The sequence below is a fragment of the Dermacentor albipictus genome, chromosome 1 (assembly GCF_038994185.2).
Source record: "Dermacentor albipictus isolate Rhodes 1998 colony chromosome 1, USDA_Dalb.pri_finalv2, whole genome shotgun sequence".
In the NCBI taxonomy this organism is placed as follows: Eukaryota; Metazoa; Arthropoda; class Arachnida; order Ixodida; family Ixodidae; genus Dermacentor; species Dermacentor albipictus.
The window spans coordinates 235,093,493-235,118,169 of record NC_091821.1 but is presented as its reverse complement, the minus strand read 5'-3'; the positions used below and the strand labels follow the sequence as shown (position 1 = coordinate 235,118,169).

The following is a 24,677-nucleotide window of genomic DNA, read 5'->3' as shown; positions in this document are numbered from 1 at the left end:
GTCTTATTTATTGTGCCTAAAACCATTTCTAAAAGCCATGTACCAACCATCCCGGCAGTAGACTTTACTAAACTATACACAGGTTTACTACACCGCGTTTCACCAGTTTAGAATGAGCTGAGCTAAATGTAAAGAGGGGTTTATTGCTTCGTGGACCTAAATATTTAAAATATCTGACTTCAGCCAAAGGTATGTTATTTATACAGTACGGAACGTTAGAGTTGGAATGTTTCCGAGTGAAAAAGATTACTTTTTATTAAATTAACTCATATTAGACAAGTGGCCATGCACAAATTATTGATAAGATCAAGGCCGCTTTGAATTATCAAGTGTTCATTGGTACTAGCAATTCTCCGGTAAATTATGGAGTCTTCAGCGAAAATACGCATTAAGGATATGTTCTTAGGTAGGTCATATATACAAAGAAAAAAAAAGAAGAGATGCAGACCAGACTCATATGTCGTGATTTACGTGGAGCGAAGCTTTAGTGAAGTGGTAATTTAAATGCTCTACAACTAACAGTGATGCGGACAATTTTGGTTAGTTTCATTTTATGCAACGTGTTATCTTGCGCAATGGTTATGTTTATCCACAACAAAGGTCACAAGTTTATCCTCATGCAACGTTTATGTTTATGCACTATACACCGCTCACGAGGTATGCCGAAAGGCAAACACCATATCAGAGGGGTGCACATTGTGAGACGTCTACGAAAGTATGCCACGAGGACGAACGTGGTCTATTTCGCTTTTCGAGGGAGGAATGGCAATGACAGGTGCATGTACAAACAAAATCAACGTATTAATGATTATGTACCTCTTGTGTCACAGTGGCACATACTAACTGTGGAGGATTGACCAAGAATGGCACACACCCAGTAGCGTATACCAAGTGGCGAAATAAAAGAAAAGAAAGTAAATCAAAGACTCCGTGAAATATAAAGTGCGATTGTGTCTATATATATATATATATATATATATATATATATATATATATATATATATATATATATATATATATATATATATATAGAGAGAGAGAGAGAGAGAGAGAGAGAGAGAGAGAGACCCTCGTTCATTACATAACGAGGGCCTCGAATCCGGCAACATTGATGCCTTCAGGTAGCATGTGTGGGTTTATTGACCAGTTGCCTTCGCCCAAAAAGATCACGTACTCGTGACGCCTGCGGCAGAAAAGAAGTTTCACATCCACCGCCAAGGTTTATGAATGGTGGTGCTAGTTGGCACCCCCAGGGTTAGTTCCAGCAGTAAAACATATATACCCATGAAAGTGGATGGAAAGAGGCCGCCGCGGTATCCAAACTGGTATATAGAGCATCGCACGCGTAATGTGAAGACGTGGGATCGTTCCCCATCTGCGGCAAGTTGTTTTTTAATCCACTTTCATTTCTATTAATTTATCATTTCATTAATTAAATTAGTAAGTACAGTTGATTTTCCCTATGTTGTCCTTGGTGTCATTGTTTGTTGGCTTCGTATGAGATATGTATGCAATACACAGGTGCGCTTGCTTGCACTACTTTGTCAACAAACCCATACAAACCCACTCGCTGGTATTGTTATTCGGCATACACGTAACTTTCGTATTTAAGCCCGCAAATATATCCGGAGAGATGCCGACCGACCCAGCAGCCACGAGGGTATAGACAAAGAACGGTTCGCTTTAAAGGTAACGGGCCAAGAAGAATGCCTTGCAGCACAGTTGAGCAACCGTAAAAGAGAGGGGAAGAAATTTTGTGAACAATACACTTCCGACGATTTCCAAAGAAAATTCAGTATCAGTGCTAATGTTAATGAATGCACGCCTATGGAGGATTGGGCATGCACACAGCCGGAAATGTTATTTGCGTTTTTGCCCAAGCGTAGTGGTTACCCCGTTGTATAATTTATATAGTGCTGCTTGCAACTTGAAATATAAGAAGCGCCCCGCTATGGGTACACGTGCTGTGATTGCAGCGGGTCATAGAAACTAAAATTAAAAAGAAATATTGCAGGCCTCCTCCACAAATGCCCAAAGGCACATAAGCGACGTCGAATTACAATATGGTGGCTCTGTTTTCGCCCAAGAGCCCGCGTTCGATATATGCTTAAACTTATCGGCCTTGGCTGTATAGCTCCCCTTTCGATACCCATTAGACCCTGTCTTGAAGTCGGCCGGCCCCTTTGGTTCTCAAGATCGACGACTAGCTGTCTACGAGAGTGCAGCACAATTAAGCTTTCGATACTCGTGCACTTCGGAAGCTTTCACGGCGAAGCGTAATCGAACACTCCAGGGAGCCACCCTGCATTTTCAGCCGCCGCAAGGAATGGAGCCCAGATCGATTTGATGGAACATCCGATTTCCTCTCGCTTGTTGCTTCCTCTTCCTAGATTCTCCAGGGCGCTCCCTAAAACCGAGCGGCCATGCGCGCGTCTGTAGAGCGCAGATCTGCAATCTGCGTAATCAGATACATTGCCATGTGGTGGGAGTGTTTCACATTCGCGAAGGCATCTTTTTTTTTTTTTTTTGCAAATTGCTCCATGAGTTTGTATCGTTTCTAATCTATAGCTTGCTCGTCGGTTGGCCGAGTTTGTGCAACGACCGTACGAAGGGGGCGATAAACGCGCCCCTCTATCCGGTGAAATATACATAGGACGTTTCTTTTTTTCAGATGTGCCAAATTAAAAAAAAAATTACTTCTGGTTTAGTCGCATACAACTTAAGTCTGCAGTGAAGCCCCACCCACGCCCTCATAACGGTCAGCCACTGTTCCTCCGCAAGGTTGCAAGTAGTTCGCACTTCAAACTTCTCCTGTTAACTGAATAAGGCGGTAACCACAAAAATAAAATTATACGTGAGTAATTTTATACGTTTTCACTCGTCTATTGTAGTGGAATGGGGAAAGCCTAATTCTTTATTGAACTGAAATAAAACGTTTGCTTTCCTGCAGCTATTTTACGGTCAAGTTTCACTTCAGTTGGGAGTGAAGTTTCATGAGTAAAGCGGGCTCAGCAGTGAATTGAACTGTACCGTGGGCTTTTGAAGATTGAAATGCTCAGACTCCGTACACTTTGTCCATGTCTGTTGCACACCTCACCGCTTCTGCCTATGAAAAGGCTCTTCAAGAAAAGCAGACTCTCCGGAGGAATCAAGTACGACGCCATTTTGAAAACGTTGCATGACGACGACTTCGTTTGCTTCCGTGATTGGTTAGCGGAGTAACAACCTGGCGCGGTCCTTGTGCCTTGGTTGCCAACTGCTGTTTTCTTTAAGTTGTATCCTACTATATACATAGCGCAATTCTAACCTTTTAGCTAAATTGCTCGATGAGGCGGACATAACTTCTACGTGAAATTAACATGCTTAATTGAATAATTAACAACATTTCACTGATTAAGTTTTTTTTACTCATTACTTTATGGTACATATAGCAATTTAGGGATTGTAGCTAGTGAGCTTGTGAAGCATATTGACTTGGAAGGAATTCTCGGAATGGTAACGATTTCGAAAATTACGCCATCAAACTTGCGTTAAAGATTCACTGTTGTTACACTTACTTTTTAAAGAAAACATTGTTTATGCATTGCAACAAAAGAAGTAACCGGAACGCCACTGCATTTCATAGGACTGGCTGGCTCATCGAATAATGTAGCGCTAGGGTTAGAAATTGTGTTAATGTGTCAACGGCAATTTTTAAAAATTTGGGCCAGTAACCAGTAAAAAAACAAGACGCGATTCAAGACGCCGATATATATATATATATATATATATATATATATATATATATATATATATATATATATATATATATATATATATATATATATATATATATATATATATATATATATATATATATATATATATATATATATATTGTTATGGTGCCTTTGGACTGGACTGTGCGCGCAAGAGGAAGACGAGGAGGAAGTGGTAGACCGTCTCCTGGAGCTATGATCTTTGTACCAGCCTGCGCGATCCCCACTAACTTTTCCCTGTGTAAATAACTGTAAATAGTGCATCAGACTTCCTCTTCGTAACAGTATATTGCCACGCCATATAGGACACAAGTTCACTTTTCTACGGCATTTATTTTTCATGCAACCTTCAAAGACGGAACGTGGGAGAATAATCCAGTTTTAAACCTGCACTCGTGTCTTCTAAGCCGGTTTTCCAGACTCCCCGTTCACTTGCACCTTTCAAGAACTCAAAACTTTGCCTGTTAATTATACCATGTGTTCTTTTCAGGCACGACTGCTCTCTAATTATTAAAAAAAATAGTTTATTGGAAAGACAATAATACTTCTTGCGGAGCAAGGTTTGCAACAAGGGCGGAGACACAATAAATTTTTCTATTGAATCGTTTAGCACTTTAATTAGGTACGATTTGTTATCGTTTAAAATGTCAACGTTACGCCACCCGTGCCAATGGGACATTTCGATCTAATGGCGAGCTCCTAACAAGTTCGCTTTGAAAACGGATCAAAAGTCTTTGTTTAAGACCATGCTGCCACAAAGAGCTCCGACTTATTTTCAACACGAGAACCGAAACCTATAGCGCGTCATTAGCGCGCGTGATTTCGCCTTAGCGTACGTCACCTGGTAACGCGACAATAAAGCCCATCGGTGGCACGGCCGAGTGCTACATGTCACGACACAGATGCAGACAGACGCTGTCATGTGCTTATGGGTTAACGCAAAGCGTAAGCATATATAATGCAGTACTATGGGCGCCCCCTTTGTTGATTCTTTACTGCATCCATGGTACAGGTCCTGCCTTTGAGCTCCATAACAATGGATTTCAGTTGGTAATGTTGTCGTCGCCCTCAATGGTTTCCCTTAAGAACGTTGCCCAAAATAATTACGCGGGTTTATGGGCACATTTATGAGGGTACTAACAGTTACATTTGTACCCGCCGTGGTTGCTCAGTGGCTATGGTGTTGGGCTGCTGAGCACGAGGTCGCGGGATCGAATCCCGGCCACGGCGGCCGCATTTCGATGGGGGCGAAATGCGAAAACACCCGTGTGCTTAGATTTAGGTGCACGTTAAAGAACCCCAGGTGGTCAAAATTTCCGGAGTCCTCCACTACGGCGTGCCTCATAATCAGAAAGTGGTTTTGGCACGTAAAACCTCAAATATTATTATTATTACAGTTACATTTGTGTAATTTGACGCGTTGTTAGGTGTATCGGACAAGCGCTGTCTGTTCGACGCATACGCTTGGCGCGTTCCCAACCTCGAAACTGAAGCATATCACTCTAGGAAGCGTGGTGTACTTCTCGAACGCACAAGAAATGCATGTTAACAAGATGTCGAGACGCATTCACTAGTGTGTAGTATAACAGGTCATCGTGTAGTCACGATGAACAAATAAGACAAGGGGACCGGTCCCTGATTCACCCCTTATCTCGTTGACCATATAGTAGGCCCACGACGACTCCTGTCCGGGAAACCGAAGCAGTTTTGTTTAACATTTAAAGTTAGGGTCAACCGTTTTATCTGCTTTCCTTTGTCCCCGCCTTTTAAGGCGTCGAAGAAAGGGCACATTAAAAAAAAAAAAGTAAAGAAAGGACTATCGGTGCCACGCAGAATTTTACCACTCCACTATCGGTGCGCTGAAATGCTTTAGACTGCCAAGGTGAAAAGCGGCGCAACTGGACTTTGGAAAACCGAGCTGTTTCGCAACAGCCCATTTTGTCACTCCCACATTGTGCTTACAGATGACAAAGCAACACTTGATTGGAAATTCGCGCAGTTCCCTTTTTTCCAAATAGTATAGTAATAATAACAACAAAAAGGCAAACCCAGCTCGGTACTGATAGAAAATTGAGCGATTGCCAAATGTGATTCCCCCGCTGTCACATATATATATATATATATATATATATATATATATATATATATATATATATATAGTGCAGCGCGGTTGAGGATGCCCATACAAGGGTAGTAATATCCACAGGGCTTTGTAATGTGGCCCTAGCTACTTTTCGCGCGTCGCTATTTTTCCAGCATACTTAAACACATGTTGCATTCTCGCTATCATAGCTTTTACTGTACAGCACTACGGTAAAAACAAATGCTCGCCTCAATAAAACGAAATGTCGATGTTCAAATATTTTGCGTTTAGTTGAAAACAATGAAGCACTCTATTTGTCTTTTCTTGGTTATTACTGGGCGAGTGCAATACCTTAACTCTGCATATACGACAATTCGGCACAAGAAAAACTTAACTAGCACGTTGAAGCCCGTTAACCTTGGCGGTGACTAATGATTAAAGCACACCGGCACGTCCTCGTATTGGTTAACTTACTTCATTATTCTAATGCGCGGTATTAAAAAGGCGCGGTTAGAACTCAATTACAGTTGCGGTTCCAGCTAATATAACAGGTGAAACAGCATAGAAGAGGCACACCCAAACACACGCAGGCACATGCAGTCATGCGCGCGCAAACGCACTCACGCAAGCACGTATAAGAACCGATTTTACCAAGGGATGTTCAGATTGCAGAAATGTCTGAGATGTGGAATTCGGAATAATAACTTTTTTTAATAACTCATTTAATAATAGCACTTTTTTTTTCCTTCGTAGAAAAGATAAAGATATACTTTGTTGCCAACTTGCCATAGGGGATATTGCGTTCGTACTACGGCAATTTCAATGTAATTTTATCTGGATATTTCGTCTTCGCCTTCTCCATACATGTCGGAACGACAAGAAGGCTGGATACTGGGCTCCAGGGACGTCGAGCATGGTTGTAGTTCGAGAAGCTTTGCACAACGAGTTCTCCAACCCCTTCTCCCTCCCTCTACTTTTTTTATGCCTTTACTCATCGATACAACGGCACGTGCAATATAAGTACCATACGCTCCAGCCCTGCATGCACCGACTCTCCCGTCCTTCCTAAATTGGGAAACTTCAGACGGTGCAGCCACGGTGATGTCTCAGCGGTTTGTAGACAGTTTTTGCCGCACTGCGTGTGTGCAATTTGCGAATGCAAATCACGTTTTCTTGCGCACGGTGACCGTGAAACCCGACTGCGAAGCCAATGATGTTTCTCCATCCCCGGATACTCTTCCCTCGGTGTCTTCTCGTTTCGTTTTCATGCATATATGCTACGTATTGGCTGCACCAGAGCACGGGTCCGGACATCTTCATTCAGCGTTATTTTTTTTTGTACCCTTTATGTCATGTTAGTGTAATCGCGACAATGCCCAGGCATGCTGCGCCAAGGATTTTTACTCAACAAGGACTTCGACCCCTCCCAAGTCTTGTTTTGTACCATGTGACTTGCTGTTTTTTAATCGCTTTTCTCGGTGTTTGACAGCCTAATTGAAAATACTCTGCTATAGCTTGTTCCTTCTGGTTCTTTGTTGTTTTATCTTCTCTTATTTTTTTTTATTTTCAAGGGCTGAGGTAGAGGTTTCTCTCTCTTCTTATTGAAACCTGAGCCGCCAGCACCAGGGCGGCTTTCTTTGTCTTCAGCCTTTTTCTTTTCGCTCAACGCACAAGATTATCCAAAATATCGATCGAACATGTCATTAGATTCTGGTAAGTGTAATTTCCGCGCACACGCAAGGATTATTACGAGAAAGAAATGCACGAACCTCTTACAAAATCACTCACTCACTCGTTTCTTAATCAGATGCTACGTGAGGAAAGGCAAGGCTTACGGTGAAAAGGTCTTGTTTTGCACCAGTATAATTTAGCAACGTAAAGTGCGGTTAATTTTTCGTAGAAAAGACTACTCTTACGCCTATTTTCGGTGAGCTATAAAACGTTTTCTTTTTATATATGAGTTAAGCGTTTTATATTCACAATAAATTCATATCTGTTGAGTAATTTCTAGCGCATACAGAAATGACCACGCTTCTGAGTACGTATGTGGCTACGTCTAAGTAGAATGTCTCATTAATTTGGTTATATTGAAAATGATGGCAACTTTCGGCGCCGGCTTTTCTAGCGACATGAATTAGCACAATTAAGTTCAGTTTGGAGGACAGACTCTCGGGCCATAAATGCTGCAGCTATTCCCGTGAATATATCGCGAATTGAAAAATCTGGTTGAGATTTCTTTCTTTTGCCAGAATACGACTTCCACTTTCCGACTCGTCTAAGATGCATTGTTGCTTCACCTCTTAAGTTTTAGATATGGTTTCTCGCAAACACTTAAGAAAAAAAAAAGGGAACGCTAGAGAAAAACTATGTGAAGCCTGTGGGTCGACTGAAACTTCCAAGAATATTTTTCTCTCCCCGTCTTATGTTTATCTATTGCCGCCCTGCGCAGGAGTCGCGCGATGGTGAAATGAGCTCAGTTTCGACTGAATATCTTACTTCACTAAAGGCGTCTTACTGGGCCTTGAAAGGAACAAGAATTCCAACAAGGACAAGACAATGGTTCTGTAAGTCCCTTGGCGGGACTTGCATCAAAGAAAGAGCTATACATGCGCTCCTTGAATTTTATTTGTTTATTTAACGACACAGGCTTGTGTTGGCAACTGCGAACAGAAACAAATTGGTACATAGCCTGCTTATGATGTATGTAAATGGTGCCCGTCTTTATCGTCATACCCCATACCCTTAATTTTCTCATGTTCCCTTTCCCTCTGGAGGCTTACTTCAGGCCGCATTCCTTGGGTTTCTGCCTTTCCTGAAATATATCTCCCTCGTTCGCTCTGTTTTGCGACTGGTTCGATGCCAAGCGACGAGGTTGCTTTTAGGGAAGTGTTGTCTTTCGTGCGGAAGACAGAATTATCCTCACAGTTGCTGACGGCGTAGCTTGACTCGTTTCATTTCGCTGCCGCAATATTTTACAATATTGCATTATTTGTTCGTCATTTCCATTCCTGACCACTGTTTGTAGCTAGGAGCATGACTTGCCTTCTAGTTATCTACGAGGCTTGCTTTCATTTACATCATCACCTTCATAATCATTAGGAATGCACGACTAATGACTCCAAGGTGTGTGTGAATATGAACCTATAGCTACCATGTGGGATGTTGTGCAACACGCTGCGTTGGTTTGTTTATGTTGCTTGATTCGTATGTTGTATTATTTTAACTATATTTTCGTCACTGGAGTCTTGCGATCTTGCCTTGTTTTTTGCTGTTTTTTTTGTCAACATTGTCTTGGCATATGCAGTATAAGTAAATAAATGAAACTTATTTTGATCTTTCGGCCTTTATCAAGAGTGTTCTGCGCGTGACAGCTCTTTTATGCTTTTCGAGCCGAGCATTGCTGCAACATTGCGCAGCTAGTTGCAAAGAGAATTAACAAATATATACGTGAATGCAATTTACGAATATAATCTTACTCCTTCGGAGAAAACCTTAAACAATACATAACAAGAAATTTCACCATTGAAAGGACATCATTATATATATATATATATATATATATATATATATATATATATATATATATATATATATATATATATATATATAGAGATATATATAACATGTATATATATATTGAGGCGCATGATTTTAGGCGCGCCTACCAAGGAAGTGGGATGACACACACTACAATAAAAAGTCGCAGGCCTGCGCAGCACACGCAGAACATTCACAGCGTAAGCTGGAGGACCAGCTCCATAGGAGCTCCATTTTCGGCACCACGCACTACAGGGTCTTCGCGGCGAAGTCTGTTCGCGTCGTCTTCACGAGAACGATCTGTACCATCTGCACGGCGTCGACGGCGAGCTGCGGCTTGTGGTGCTGCTTGTGCTGCTCTCTGCACAGCGGTCTGCTGAGCCCGATGTTGTCTGGTTGCAGCCGCGCGCGCAGCTCTACGGTTCGCTTCTTCAGCAGCGGTTCGTACATTGCGAGGAGGCGCCATAATGTGTACTGAAGGGTAAACACATGTATCCAGTCTACGTGGCACACAAGTCACATCCCTTGAACCGTGGCACGATACGTTAGCGTTGATGATGATGATGATGATGATGATGATGATGATGATGATGATGGTGGTGGTGGTGGTGGTGGTGGTGGTGGTGGTGGTGGTGCTGGTGGTGGTTTTTTGGCATCCCCTTCGAAACAGGGTGCTGACAAATAATCGCCTAGCCTGCATCAGCTAACCACGTCCAGCTACATGCAGCATGCAACTGCTATATGCAACTGCTATATGCAACTGCTACACGGCGTGCCACGTGCTGCAATATTATGCAACTGGAATGCAAAGGGAGCACGTAAAGACCCTACGCGGCGCGCATCTCACATCGCAAGACAAGTGGCACGATATCATGCTAATGATGATGATGAGGAGGAGGAGGGGGATCAGGCGGATAAACGCAGACACTACCACATACCAACGTGACCTGCTCCACAAGCCCTTATGCGTACCGCACAGCTTGCATTATACACTGTATGGGTTTTTGAACTCCTAAATTTATTGACTTTGGTGTGGATTAGCCTTCAAAAATTACTATTTAATTGTTGATTGTTATAACTGGCTGCACGACCTGCAACCACTGCGGATATCGGAAAACCATAGAGCACATCTTCCACGGTCCTGGCCATGACGCAGAACCCTATACTTTCTGAAATGCGATAATGTGACTGAATACCAGACGTGTGCGGAAGAAAGGACCCTGGAAGGATGGCCCTATCATTCATTGTGGCTGAAATTTCCGAGGCCATTTTTCAGATAAGTCGCCAATCGGCATACTGTGCCTCGTAGACTGTGCATGAGGAGTGTCTATATTTCCCTCTGTCCTGTGTACTTTGCGCCCTTCTCACCTGCGTAGGGTAGTAGCACCGAGACAACCCTGGTCAACTCCCCAAACTTCCCTTCCACTTCCCCTCTCTCCACCTTTAACTTACATTTCATTTCGTACGTTTGGACACAGGTGACGGGTCTGCTTGGCTCAAGGCTACGAAATCTGCGCTGAAAGACTGGGCTTGGCTTCGAAGTCTCGCGAAGGGTGAGAGTACAGAAAAAAAAAACGTTCCTTTTCGGAGGCCCCAAGGAAGTGGCCCAATTTATCAACGCACAGTAGTTAGCCTCAAGCACTGAAATCACTTACGTTATGTGCACAACGTAGCGACATTGCCTGCTGCACGATCACCATAGAGTAGGACATTCAAGAAAAAGAATGTAACATCTTACACGTTCTTAGATATTTAATTACACATAGAAATGCGCACAAATATCAGTCGTAGAACTCGCTCATTTTTTTTGTATTTTTTTACTAAACAATAAATTATGACAGATGTAATGTTAGAGACTGGCCGGCATCATGGTATACAACAGTGTTGCCCTGCAATTTGCGGTATGTAATCAGGCGCTTTGGAATATGCAGCGCCATTCGCTCCATGTAGCACTGAAACTTGTCTATGTTTCAGAAGAAAAACCTGAGCAATGTGAGCCACACTATATGCGCAAAAAAAAAGGTAAAAGAAATAGTCATCTATAGGAAAGAACACATCCTTTCGCGAATGGCACTTACTACAGGCCTCGTGCACACCCTTTAGAGGCGCCACTGATAGCCACCTAGCGGGCACTTCCAACAGTATGATCGGGAGCGGTAGCAGACGACAACCCTGTGATTTCTCCTTTGTTCGGGTGCCAGACTGCGTCTTCTGCAGTGACAGCTGTAGGGAAGACGCTGGCCTCTGTGGGAGTAGATATGAACACGATGTTACCGGTGTTTGGGACAACATGGTCCACATACGTGCCAGGTGTGTCCCGCAGACAAACGCCATGAACCCCATTTACATGAAGGGGAGCTCATGTTAACTAGCCGATAAATTTTGTTGAGTAATGCGATGTCTCGATCGTTTATTTTTAAATTCTACCCTTGCCGTAATGCTGCTTCTGTACCTCAATAATAAGCACCCGTAGTTAGTGCAGACTAGACTTACATCTACGTACAAGCTACGTAAAAACGTACAAAGCTAAAATCTGACTAACTTTTCAGTACTTTTTTAAATGTTACTAGAGAGAGGTGCCACATGACATATTTAAAGGCAAAGCAGCGCCAGTCAAAGTAGATGAGGGCTGGCGGCAAGGCCGGGTTTAGTCCTCTGCGGCGTAAGCATAATAAGAAAGAACTCAGTTGAGTACAAAATTCACAGGCAAGAAGGGACTACGTTGTGAAACAAACAAATCACTCGGCATGTTAAGTCTACTCAGACAGCATCGAGGTGTATTGACTTCCCAAACGTGACACGAATTTTTCAGCAAGAGATGGAACAAAAATACCATATGCAGCAACTATTAGCAATTCTCGCCCTGAACTACCTATTAACGCGACAGCGTTAAGGAGCTCGTGTCGCAGAAAAGCCGGTGTCGTCGGCGTTGGCGGCGTTGGCCGTGAGCGAAAAATCCCGGAAGGCAATTCATAAATAAAAACAACCATGCAAGATGGGCTGGGCGGGAATCGAATCAGGGTCTCCGGAGTGTGAGAGGAAGAGAGACGCTACCACTCAGCCATGAGTTCGATGGTTCAAAGCGCGACAAAAGCGCCTCTAGTGAATGCGGTGTTGCCTTAGAAACGTGCCGTAGAAAGTTATGCCCTGGTGTATATCGGTAACTATGAGCATGTAAATTACAGAAGTCGCAGTTAAACGAGTAGCGAAGTACGTTTCCGCTACATTTCTTCTGTGCTTGGCGCACACACAGAGCCATCTTACGGCAAACACAGAAGACCTCTCCTCGCAATATACGGCGCTGCCCCGACAGGAGGCACGCCACTCGCCCGCTTCTCCCGTTCGTCTCGTCAAGAGCATGCCGAGCGAATGAGTGGGCGGTGCGAAAGGAGTGCGATAACGCTATCGCCTTCCACTCTTGAAGGCGAAGCTTAAGCGTCCTGCAATTTTTTTTCTAAACACATTTCCCAAAAAACCACAATATCTAAGATAACCTTGGGCGAAAAGAATAAAGCTGTTAAAGAAGCACTTACTTGGCATCATTCCGATAAGACACAGCGTGATTTATAACCTTTACAAATGAGGCAGGGTGAAAACCTCGCAGCTAAAAAGAATCATTAAGAGTTACGCATGAAGCAACTAGCAACACTTTAACATGTGCGAAGCCACTCATAAAATGGATGTAAAAAACATGAAGTGCGCGACAGCTGGTGTGAGGATTCACCGGGCCACATAAAACCAACAATTTCAGTTCTTGCAAACTTCAGTAGCTTTAACATAAAACACAATGTGCTCGTGCAGTCGTGCTGCCTATAGCTAGCGCAACGCGGTAAAGAAGCGGAAAATAATGTAAGCGGCAAACGGCATTTCGAACTTTAGCGAAATGCATTTAAACCGCACGCTGCACTGCAGACGAACTTCGTCGCTTACGCGTCTAACTGTGATGGAGTGGAAAAATACACCGATGCGACAAAGGATGAGAGCAAGAAATTTCCCGCCTAAGCGACCATCCATTGATGCCGTTGCTCCCGCTGATGAGGCTTTGCGGGAAATGATTAGAACCGTATCGCCGGCATGTTTTCTCAGGTATTTGAGCCCCACACCCTGCAACCATTGTTCTTCGACATTCCTTGAAGCTTTGGCCACCCCACAAATGCGAAGGGTGTTGCCTATTTTGTTCTGAAAACGTGAATAAGACAGAGAAGCACTATCAACGACACAACAAACAATGGCGCGCGGCTGGCTCCTCTCCCGTGTGTTCTATGCAAGGTCGCCACCAGTGGCGCGTCCATCGGCGCGCACTACGCGTACATACACAAAGCTAGCCTCTTTCTTTCAAAAGCGAAGGTTTTCATTGCGAACCTGTCTGGGTTTTCGTGACCGTGGGTGTTGCGTGGCTGTTGGCTTGCCGAATAGGCCAACCAATCACAGCGGAGGACGCGGGTGACATCACCGCTGCTGGGTTCCTTGCAAGGTTCCTAGTACCACCACCAGACAGCGATCGCCTTCGCGGCAACGACGGCGGCAGCCGTGCGAGGGAAAGAAAAAAGAAACAAACAGAAAAACGCCAGTACCCCTCCCCCCCCCCCCCAGCGATCAATATTGCACGTGTGTGTTCCGTGTACAAGACATTGCATTAGCCTCTACACAATGCCTGTATAAAGCCTTCCGTGTCGCTTTGTGCAGAGATTCAATAAATACAAACTCGTCTTTCGACTCATTACGCACTCACACAAAGCTTAATTCGCTGTATGTAGATTTCAACTCGTTAGATCTGCTGCGTTTTTATTTTTCTGGTATAATGCAGGTAGTTGCAGTTATATAGCTCCTAGAGTTTAAAAAATCCTTGTGTGTTACGTTTAAAGATAAACAACGCACAATACTTCTAAGATACATGTTGAATATTGGGTTTGGTGAAGGCATACCGATATAATTTGAAAGTAATTTTCTTGTATATGTCTGATTGAGCAGAAGCATTTTTTATAAGTAAACATATCATGCTTTCCAAAGGCTATTTTCGAGACGGTAGCAAGCCTTCAGAATCTGTTAGCACTTCCGAAGCTCACTAAAGTAAAAAAGTTACAGCTTTCGTGACGAGTCGACACCAGTTCACGAATCAAGTTCATCGAACACTGCTGATATTGCTGCTTCATTGGTCTTATAGTTTTGAAGTTATTCAGGAGACATTTTAATATATGGCCCAGTTTCCTGTCGAAGCGCCCATATGCAATTCGAAAGCATTCCTGCTGGAGCCTAACGCTCTTGAGCTTCAGTGACTGATAAGCGCATAAGCAATAGAGTGAACATCTGTAGGCAGGTGATAGTCAGCGCTGTGTTCGTCTTTCTTGCCTTTGTATGAACTCTTATTTTCGCGCTGCGCACCTCAGGAATAGAATACCAACTTGCCCAGCAAACCATCTTTCTCAAGTATACCTATATATAGACATTGTCGAAACAGCCGCTGCTCCCATTCGTGGCCATTTTCTGAGTAATACTACTACCTTCTTTCAGTTTGAAAAGTGTTAAAAAAATAGTCCAATTGATAGCAAAATGAGATCACAGTGCCGCTCTTCAGTCGTCGATAGGCCGGCGTTCGGCGATTTTCTCAGTTGCTTATTCTGGCGGTTGCCAAAAATGTTCGAGTAAAGTCGCGACGGCGACGACGACGACGACGACGACAACAACAACAACAACAACAACAACAACAACAACAACAACAACAACAACAACAACGACGACGACGACGACAACGACAACAAACAGACTTCTTTGACGCATGTGATATCTATAATTTAATGAAACAAATGAAATTGGTGTTACCGCAAGTGAAGTAGGTGGTGGGAAACATAAATAACGACTCGTTGCAACGAACGTTATATACTGTCGATTTCCGATATGGAAACGGGAACATGCCTGCATAATGTACAAAATGCAGGAGAGCTTCCAAACTCGGCAGATGTTGGCTAATTGAAACAAACGATGTCCCGCACTCGGTAAAATACTTGGCAACGTTCTGTTCTCCGGTCAATGAGCTCAGGAAGCTTGCGTAACCACGGCTAATAAAAGTGCTATGCGCCTTCGTTCTGAAGCCATAAATCAATCAGTACAGGCGATTCGTCGGTTCTTTAATTCACGGCAAGCGTGTAGTGCGCTTTCCCGCTGCGATGCAGCCCCTTGTTATGCCATGAACCTCTCGCAATAGGAGCGAGCTTTACAAAAAAAAGAAAAAAAAAGAGAGAGAAAATAAGCTGGCTCGTTGCTCATTCGAATGGACAGACACGCGTATGCGCAGCGTGTGAAGCCGTGAGAGGAAAATCAATTGCCTCTTTGTCTTTTTCCTCTTTGTTACGGCGCCGAGCCCGACATTCCTCGGACAGCGTTAAATTAACTTGACTCAGAGCCAGTTTCAGAAATATTTTGAGGCCATCACATTCGGCGTCGCAGGTTATGAGAATAACACTGCCGCAATGCATGCAATTGACTGGTCTCACTCACCGCTTGGCGCCACCGCGTGTGCTCACAGCTAGTCCTTCTCTCTCTCTCTCTCTTTTTTATCCCCTTTTTCCCTGTGTAGGGGAGCAAACCAGAAACGCGTCTGGTTGACTCCCCTTATACGTCTTTCTTTCCCTCTGTTCTCGCGGCACCGGCTTTAGGCTCAATGTAAAGTGAAATTCCGATGTTTTACGTGCCATAAACCATCCTCTGGTTATGAGCTACGACGTAGTGGTGGACTCCAGATTAATTTCGACCACCGGGCGTTATTTAACGTGCACCCAGCGTACGGCACACGAGCGCATCTGCATAGCGCCCTCATCTAAATGCGGCCACCGCGGGGCCTGGTTTTTGAGCCCGGGACCTCGTGTTCAGCAGAGCAACGCCATAGCCACTAAGCCACCACGGCGACTAAGGTTAGAATCCTGCACGCTGAGCTGCGTTTAGTTGGCATAAGGACGCTCAACGCGAGCCTCGTGTGCCCAAATTGGAGTTTAGCATGCAGAAAAGGAACACGCGTGGCGGAAGTAGTATTTGCTCTCACACGGAGCGTGTCGTGTCCCCTTACTCAAACGCAGGTATTAAAAAAAAAGTGCAATAAAGGGAAGGACATTCACTCGGTTCGGTTCCAGCCGGCTACACCGTGCGTAAGAGGAAGGAATCTCGATAGTTTTGTGAGAGTTGCGACGCTTGTGATGCCAAAACGAGAAGTTCAATTCTTTACAAATACCCACTTTCGTGAAGTTCTCCGCGAAACAATCCGTAATAAATAACGCGAAACTACGGGAATTAGGAAACAAAGTACGCTTTCTCGCCTCTCAAATGCATTCGTAATAACAAGAGCGATCCGCACGTATATCGTTACTTCTTAAGGGTAAATAATCTGTCTATCTTCTTTTCTGTTCTCTCTCTTTTTTTCTTTTTTGGTATGCGTGCGTGTGATTTGAAACATGACGGGCTTTGCTTGCGCAAAACAATGTTATTCTTTATTTATTCTCCGACGATGCCTAAAGCATCGAGAGGCTTAGCTGTCACGAAGTGGCGACGTTCACTTCTTATTTATACGACATAAGCATGCTTTCTGGCTTATGCTGAGTCTCTGTATTAGAAGAATAAGCTCCTTCATGACATGCTTTAGATAGCCTTCTGTCTTTATGTATGTTCTTTTTTCTTCTTTATTTCTTTTTTTTCCCATGCATGATGTGGAAGGAGCCGGCACTCACTGGGAAGGGAAGGAGCTCAGTCAGCTCACAGCCAGAAGAAAACAACATCTGGGGAGCAAAGATTTTTCTCCGGCGGAAAAACTCCTCCATTCTTTACGTCCGAACGCCTCTCAGCAAAGGCAAACGATTCCCGTTACACTAAATAAACCTGAAGGCACCAGTCGGTCATTATTTATGGCTCCAGAAGCGGCCGCCTACCTAGCGCAACGAAAAAATAATAAGAAAAAAAACCACCGCCATTGAAGGGAGTGGATGTTTCGGCTACCTTCTTTCTCGTTACTTCTATGCGTCCGCATTCAACACAACAGGTGTTAGATTCGCGAGACGTGCGCGTTCAGCGTATGACCAAAGTGTCCACGCGAATAAAAAACGGCCTATGCCTAATCTTTAGCTGTTGATACCGTTTGCTGCACCATTCTGATTCTCTAGCCGGGTCCTCACCGCTAAAGAAAGCGCTCGGAACCTGCATATAGCTTCATATATGGGCGGCCCGTCGTCTCCGGGTGAAATTCGATTTCCGCCGACTATTGTCACTCTGGGATGTCCCTACGACGATTAGTCCAACCCCGGTTTGCTCCAATATGAAACTGCCTTCCATGACGTGAAGCGTTGTCTATAGCAACACAGCCATTCAACAAAAGCACTTGAACGTTTCTATAGCACCCTTGGTCCTGTGTGGGCTTCAGCCGTTCTCAGAAGTGAGTTTAACAATTCGTAATGGTATGTTACTGCTGCTTCTATGCATTTCATCGCATTGACACTGATAAGCTGCTGAAGATTATCGACAAGTTATCCACGATGAGGAAATGAAAGTGATCAGGTCAGTCCTTATCGTGTCAATCCTATCAAGTGGTGCCGTTGACATTAGCAAAGGCTTTCTTTCCTTCTATCTTATTTTCTTTTTATTTAGCTTTTCTAATATATGCTCGAAGTGGGCCAGTGCCGTGGCATGGGATAACATTGTTTTCTTATGCCGATGGGAGAAAACTTCATCTCTCTTAGACGACTATATATTAACCCTTTCCTGAACGATCATCAACTGCCTTTGAATAAACAGCAGTAAAAAATAAGCACGTTAAGTAATAACGAACAAAAACATTAAATTATAGGGTTTACCGCCTTAGATCAACAGTCCTTATTTGCTATAAGAAGCGCCATAGTGTGAGCTTTAAAGAAATGAAATTTTGGGATTATACGTGCCTTAACCACGATTTCATTATGATGCGCGCTGAAGTGGGGGATTCAGGATTACTTCTGACCACCTGGGGTTCTTTCCCGTGCACCCAATGCACGGGCATTTGTGCATTTCGCCCTCCTCGATATGCTGCCGCCGCGGCCGGGATTTGATCCCGCGACCTCGCGCTTAGCAGCGCCACGCCAAAGCCACGAAGCAGGCTCAGTGGGTAGTGTGAGGATTTGGGTTAATTTTGACTATCTAGGGTTAAACTTGCACCAAGAGTATGGTGTAGACGAACCATTTTGTATTCCTCCCTCATCGAAAAGCCGCGCTACCGCGACCTGGAATTGATCCGCGACTGCATGTCCACCAGCCAATGAACTATCGCGGCGTATGGTTTGTAAGTAAAGCAAAGCGTAAAGTGAGCTAGTTTGGGAGCGAGATACTGGGTGGGTAAGTAAATAAACAAATATTTATTAGGTAATTAATTATTTAAATATAAAAAATGAATCCCTATTGTACCTTTGTTCGTGAGATTGGACAATGTTATGTCTCAAAGAACAGAAGGGTTCGTTATCTTTCGTTATTTTCTCTATTTTGAAAGTGCACGGCCGACAGCAATCTAGAATTGAGGAATATAGACTTGCAAAAGAAAGAAAAAAAAAGACTTCATCCCGATGTTCAAGCAGGAAGGTATATATTGCCCGTCTTTTACCCCCCTCCCCCCGAGTTCTGAAACATGTAACATGCACCGGCAAACACAAATGAAGTCAAGGTTAATGTATAGAACCTAGACCGAGCATTCAAGCGGGGATCAGTTGAGCGTGTTAGAAACGGGCGCTGCCGGCGTAAACACGTAGCCTGACGCCCACGCAGTGTGTACGCAATGCATGGCCCGCCGCCACTCAGTTCGGAGTGCCTCACGCAGGAGGCCCGCCGCTGCTAACTTGCAAGGTCGCGGCATCTGTTGGTGTCACGTCGCGCAGCACGACTCCGCGCCGATCCGCCTGCGACACGTGAGGCACCTTGCAAGGGAACCACCGCGGCGGCGCGCGTCGAAAAGCTCGGCACGCGGGCTGCATTTCCGGCTGCTTTGCGAGCTGCGCGCGGCGAGTGTACGCGACAGGCCGCACTGAAACATGGGCGTCATTCGAGCGCTCCTACACGTGTTGGCGCCGACAGGAGCGGAGCGCTGCCTCCGGCATTGAGCGAATTTCGCCGTGCGCTCGTTCGCAAAGCGGGCGGGCGCGCGCGCGAGTTCTTGCGCCGTTCAAAGCCAGGTGCCTCGCGCGTCGAATGCTTCCGAGCCTTTTGTTCACCGGGCCGCGCTGTTCCCGACGACGCGGCGAAAGGGGTCGAACGCCGTTCCGGCAGCGCGGACAGGAAGAAAGGGATGCATACGAAGGCGTACGTGGCGCCGATGAGGAGATGTTGTTGGCTGCGCGCGCAGCCCCGTACGCGTATATGCGCTCGGCACACAAATTGCCCCGAGTTTCGGTGTCGCAATGCGCCGCTCCGCCAACGAAGTTTTTTCGCGAAAGGGAGCGGCGCGGTCAACAAAACGCTCGGATTGCTGCGTTACTTGTGGTTTGAAGTTTCGCGGAGCCGCTCGACTGGAGAAACTCGGTTCTACAATGTGAAGTGCCTTCATTTTCATGAACTTATTCGAGCTCATTACTTTCCCGACAGTGAGTAGACTGAAGCTGGCGACGTGGATAAAGTCAGAGCGTCGCAGTCCTTTAGTTTTCACGATCTAGGGTTTGTCTTGTTGTTTTCGGAGTGCCTCGGCGACGCGTCACTGAAGAGGGCCCCGTGAGCATTGTTTGCATACGGGTATAGCTACATGAAGGACACTCTGCGGCCCATTTACGGACTCGAGATACTATACGATTCACCCTTAATTGCGCAGCTTATTGCTGTCGCATGCTTTCGAACCGTATAACGACTTTCGTTTCTTTTTTTTCCCCCTAATCGCAATTCTTGCGCGTTTGAACCAGAAAAGGCATATTTATACCGTAAGCGTCAGAATAATCTGGTCTTATAGCTTATCACCCGGATGACCTGCTCGGGTAATAATCATCAGTACCGCGTGATTACGTCATCTAAAAGAACTTGCGACATGTGGTCCCGAGGTGGCTGTTAGCGCGAACTACGTAGTGCTTGAGCGATTTTTTTTATTTTTTTTTTTTGGCAACCATTAGTCGCCACAGCTACGAAGTCACGTATTGCCTAATTTGCCCATATTGCTCAACTTCAGCAAGCGGAGGTCTCTAAATTCCAGTTGACCTTAAAGGATATATTTGGCGCCTCTTATTTATTACGATCGGCGATGCTGCATTCGAATCAACACGCAGCGAGCGTCCGCTGCGAAGAAGAGCCCGAAGCCATCGACGGGGGCGGCTGTATGCATGAGCGGGCTCGATGGCACGAAGATCGCGGCACAGCCGCCAAAACGAGCAACGCGTAGACTCCTTTCATAGCGCAAGCACGTCGGGCAGATAGGACGGCTCTGCTCCACAAATGGGCGCTCTCCAAGTCGCGCTCTTCTATTCTGAGCGGATTTCGCGCCGGAGAGCCTCTCTCGCCGTCACCCTTATAAGCTGAGCGCTGCTGCAGGAGTCGTTCGCTGACGCCATGGTCTGGCCGTGTTGACTTTTAAGAACCTGGAGGCCCCCTGGAGGACTTTCAGCGCGCCTCTATGCATGTCTGGTATTGGCGATAGCCGAACGTCGTATTGGGTCATCTTACATATAAGCACTCAGAATCTAGCTGTTTGTTTTTATCCTCCCCTCCACCCTTTGTTCTTTCTTTCTTTTTCGTAAGCCGTACTTTCCGTAGTACTTTCTATTTACCGCCTAATACCGACCGTGGTGAAGGAAGACGCAGCGAGAGCTTTCCTGAACAGGTGCGCCGCCATGTGGATACGCGGTTTCCCTGTTAGCGGAAATGAGACGGCTTTTTCGCAAGATTATCACTGCTTGTCTGTTTTTTTCTGGCCGTGGCTGTCCTGTTTTTCGTTTTTTTTTTCTCTGTTAGAGACAACAAAGGTTCATAAAAGAAAACCTTGTTTGTTCGAAATGTGCGGTTCGGTCTTGGCGCTTTCGCCTCAGCCGTCGGTAAACGAGCGCTATAGGAGCAGTCGCGTTCGTTACTCGAGGGCATGTACAAGGAAATACGCAGAGAAAGGAAATAACAAAATGTACAGACGTAAGGGAAAGAGCAGAGACGGAAACGAAGAAGTTGCTGACGTGAGACTTTGTTACCTCCGCCTTCTTCATTTTTTTTTTGTAAGTTTCCTTCTCGCGGCGCGACTTCGTGTTTTCTGCTCCGCCTTTTGCTACCGCAGCGCGACAAAAGACGTCAAGTAAAATCTTTGTAGCTGGAGGAAGTGGCTCAGGTAAATGGGGCTGCGCGGCAGCCGGAGACATAACACCATGACGTGGGCTGTAATACCGAGCCGTACGGCGGCAGCTTTCTTCGACAGTTTCGCGCTGATTTCACTCAGAGGAGTGGTGAAGGCGGCGGGGCTTGCAGTGTGTTCCTGGCTGCGGGGCTCTAGGGGTGGGAGGTGGCGGGACGGATGTTTAAGCAGGTTCGGAGGACATCACAGAAAGGCGAGCCGAAAAGGGCGAACAGAGGTGCAACCTGCTTTACGGGCTTTGTGACCCGCGGTTCCTCCGTGGTGGTGCTACGTCGGTGCGACAAATTTTTGTTGTGCGGCACAAAAGCGCTGCGAACAATGAGCAAAGTTTGGTGCGGCTGTACTACAGAAGAAAAAAAAAAGAAGGCGGGGGGGGGGGGTAGGTGGAGAAGGGAGAACTATCAGATACAGAAGGGGGGACGACTTATGATTAGGCACTGGGTTGTATATTGTATACTGGCAACGTGAAGATAAACTGAAAGGTCATGAAGACGTCGCAAGGGAGCTTAAACATTAAAGGCGCTATAGAAGAATTACGCAAAAATGACGCATTTTGTTATAGCAGTGGTGGGCGAGTTGTTTACGCGCATGTAGTGCGTGTGGAATTGTGCAATTATCAGCTTTCGTGCGGGGCGACACCGCTTAATGCTCTTCGCGCTGAGCACTTTGCCGTACGAACTGGAGTACCGCCCAAGGCAAGGAATATACCGGGTGTCTCAGTTAACATGGACCAAGATTGAAAAAAGAAAAAAAAAACCAGGAGCTCTAGGGAAATCGTACCGACTGCATAGTAGCGGCAGTCGTGAGTACTTACAGCCAGTATTTTTTTCATCCCAAAGTGTTAACTAATTAATTGCATTTAATATGTGAACTTTTTATTATTGCTTCAATCACAAACATGTCAGTTACAAAGTTGTAGGGCGTCTTAAAAAAACCTCTGAGTCAAGCATTTATTTCGTGCTGAAATGTGCGGGGTTCTTTTTTCCCCAAGAAAAAACAAAAGCCCGCGAAATATGAAATAGATGGCGCGCTCGCGTGCCGCTATATACTCAAGCGCCTCCAAGCAACCTTTGAAAGATACACCGCTGCATTAGTTTATCGCCACATCGTATACAAGGCCTCGCCATGTAGGATGGCTCGAGAGGTTTCGCGATCTAACTAGCGTGGTGCGATAAGCGTCAGCACCTGCGGACCCAAAGATGTTATGCTCGATCACGAGGCACTCGGGATAGCTTTAACCTTCGCTTATCATGAAACAAAGCCACAGAAGAAATTCAAATATTGTTAAAAAAGACAGTGCGCAAAAGAGCACGAAAAAAAAAAAGGCAGCTCTCCGAAGAACACAGAAAAGCGACTCAGGAGTTAACTTAAATAAAAAATATACCAGGAGTACGTAAGGCGTCTCAGCCGCCCACAAAGAAACATCCAAAGGTGCAACTGGTTTAGTCATTTACCCTTTCTGTCTCTTGAACTCAGGAAAAGAGGCAAAACAAAGCAGTGTTTTACCTATTTCTAACTTTGTCGCAAGCTTTCTTTATGTAAGGATAGGGTGACATTATGAAGGTGCTTTAAAGTCACGTTTTATACCAGTTTTGAGCGGTTATTTTCCACTGCCACTTATAGCCTGTGCTCAAGCAGGTCACCGTCTGAAGCAATACAGTACTTGTTTCTTTCCAACACTTATGCTGTTGCAGCTTTGACCAACGACGTTGGAATCTCCCGGCAGACTCTGCTTATTTTGGCCTTTAGGGCGTCCGGTGTGCTAGTTTCGCTGCTATACACGCGATCTCTGACGTAGTCCCACAAGAAGAAGTACAGCGGTGTCATGTCCGGGGACCTTGCAGGCCAGGGTACAGGTCCGTGCCGGCCAATCTACTGTCCAGGAAAAAGCTTGTCGAACCACAATCGAGACTGACTGACTACTACTATGCGCAGGAGCACCATCGTGTTGAAACCAGGTGTTCCGAAGGTGCGTAAGTGGAACCTTGCTACAGAGGTCGTTCACGGGACCCTCGAGGATGTCGTTGATGTAGCGTTGCGTCGTTAGTGTGTTGTAAAAAAAAGATGGGTCCGATGATATTGCCATCAAAAATACCGCACCACACGTTAAGCGACCACTGGTATTGGTGTCGTGTTTGTGCCAGCCAGTGGGGATTCCTATATCACTCCTGTAGTGGGCGTTGTGAAGATTAACTTGTACGTTTCTCGAGAAATTTGCCTCATACGTCCAAAGCACGCGAGTGAGAAAGTCCGGTTCTTCTTCACATTTCGTGAAAATCCAATTCGCAAAGTCAAGTCTGTTCTCAAAATCACGGGCTTCAAGTTTTCGATGAAGGTGTACATGGTACGGGTGCATAGGACTTTTATTTAAAATCCTCCTCACTGATGACCTTGAAGTTGCGGCCGCCGCATTGGCGTCGCGCACACCACCGTAATGCCGCAACCACTGGCACGCGTCAGAAAGCTTCAGCACGCGCCGAAGCGTCAAAAGCGTCACAAGCGTCGGTCGGGAACACGGCGAAGCGTGACGACGCGCAGCGATTATGTCTACTGCCGATGCTTCTTTAACTACCATCGCAGTCCTGTGTCGCTTTCTTGTGAAGCTGCCCATCACGCAAAGGACTTCGTGCGTTCTAAGCATTGTTGACGGACTAGGGCGTCCTCCACAATGCCATATCCGGAATAGCTGGGCTGCCTTCCTCTTGCCGCCATGCGCCGCCCCCAGAGCCAGGTTTGTTCTGTGCGCATCGCGAAGGCACGGCCAGACTTTTTTTTTTCAAGAGGGAAGCGAGCCTTGCTTTCTTTTATTGCTTTCTGTTTCACTGACCCCTCGTGGACTCCGAGCAGTGCGCGAGAGAGAGGACGGGATCCCTCCGCTCTGTTCCTGGAAGTGACCCAGTCACGGCGCTTCGAGGTGTCGGGTGATGTTTCCCGGGCCTGGGGGACGAACGGGGATGGAAACCGCGGTTCGACAAACGCGGGGCGG

At 45.6% G+C, this 24,677-nt stretch overlaps 1 protein-coding gene across 4 annotated transcripts in view; it reads left to right on the top strand.

Annotated features, from left to right (window-relative positions):
- Window positions 1-24,677, top strand: part of Pde1c (Phosphodiesterase 1c) — an 879,030-nt gene that overhangs the window by 224,400 nt on the left and 629,953 nt on the right. For all 4 annotated transcript variants that reach the window (XM_070531076.1, XM_070531078.1, XM_070531077.1 and 1 more), the window contains exon 3: window positions 10,857-10,931. In XM_070531076.1, the coding sequence (XP_070387177.1) occupies window positions 10,857-10,931 (75 nt within the window). The remainder of the gene's footprint in view (window positions 1-10,856; window positions 10,932-24,677) is intronic.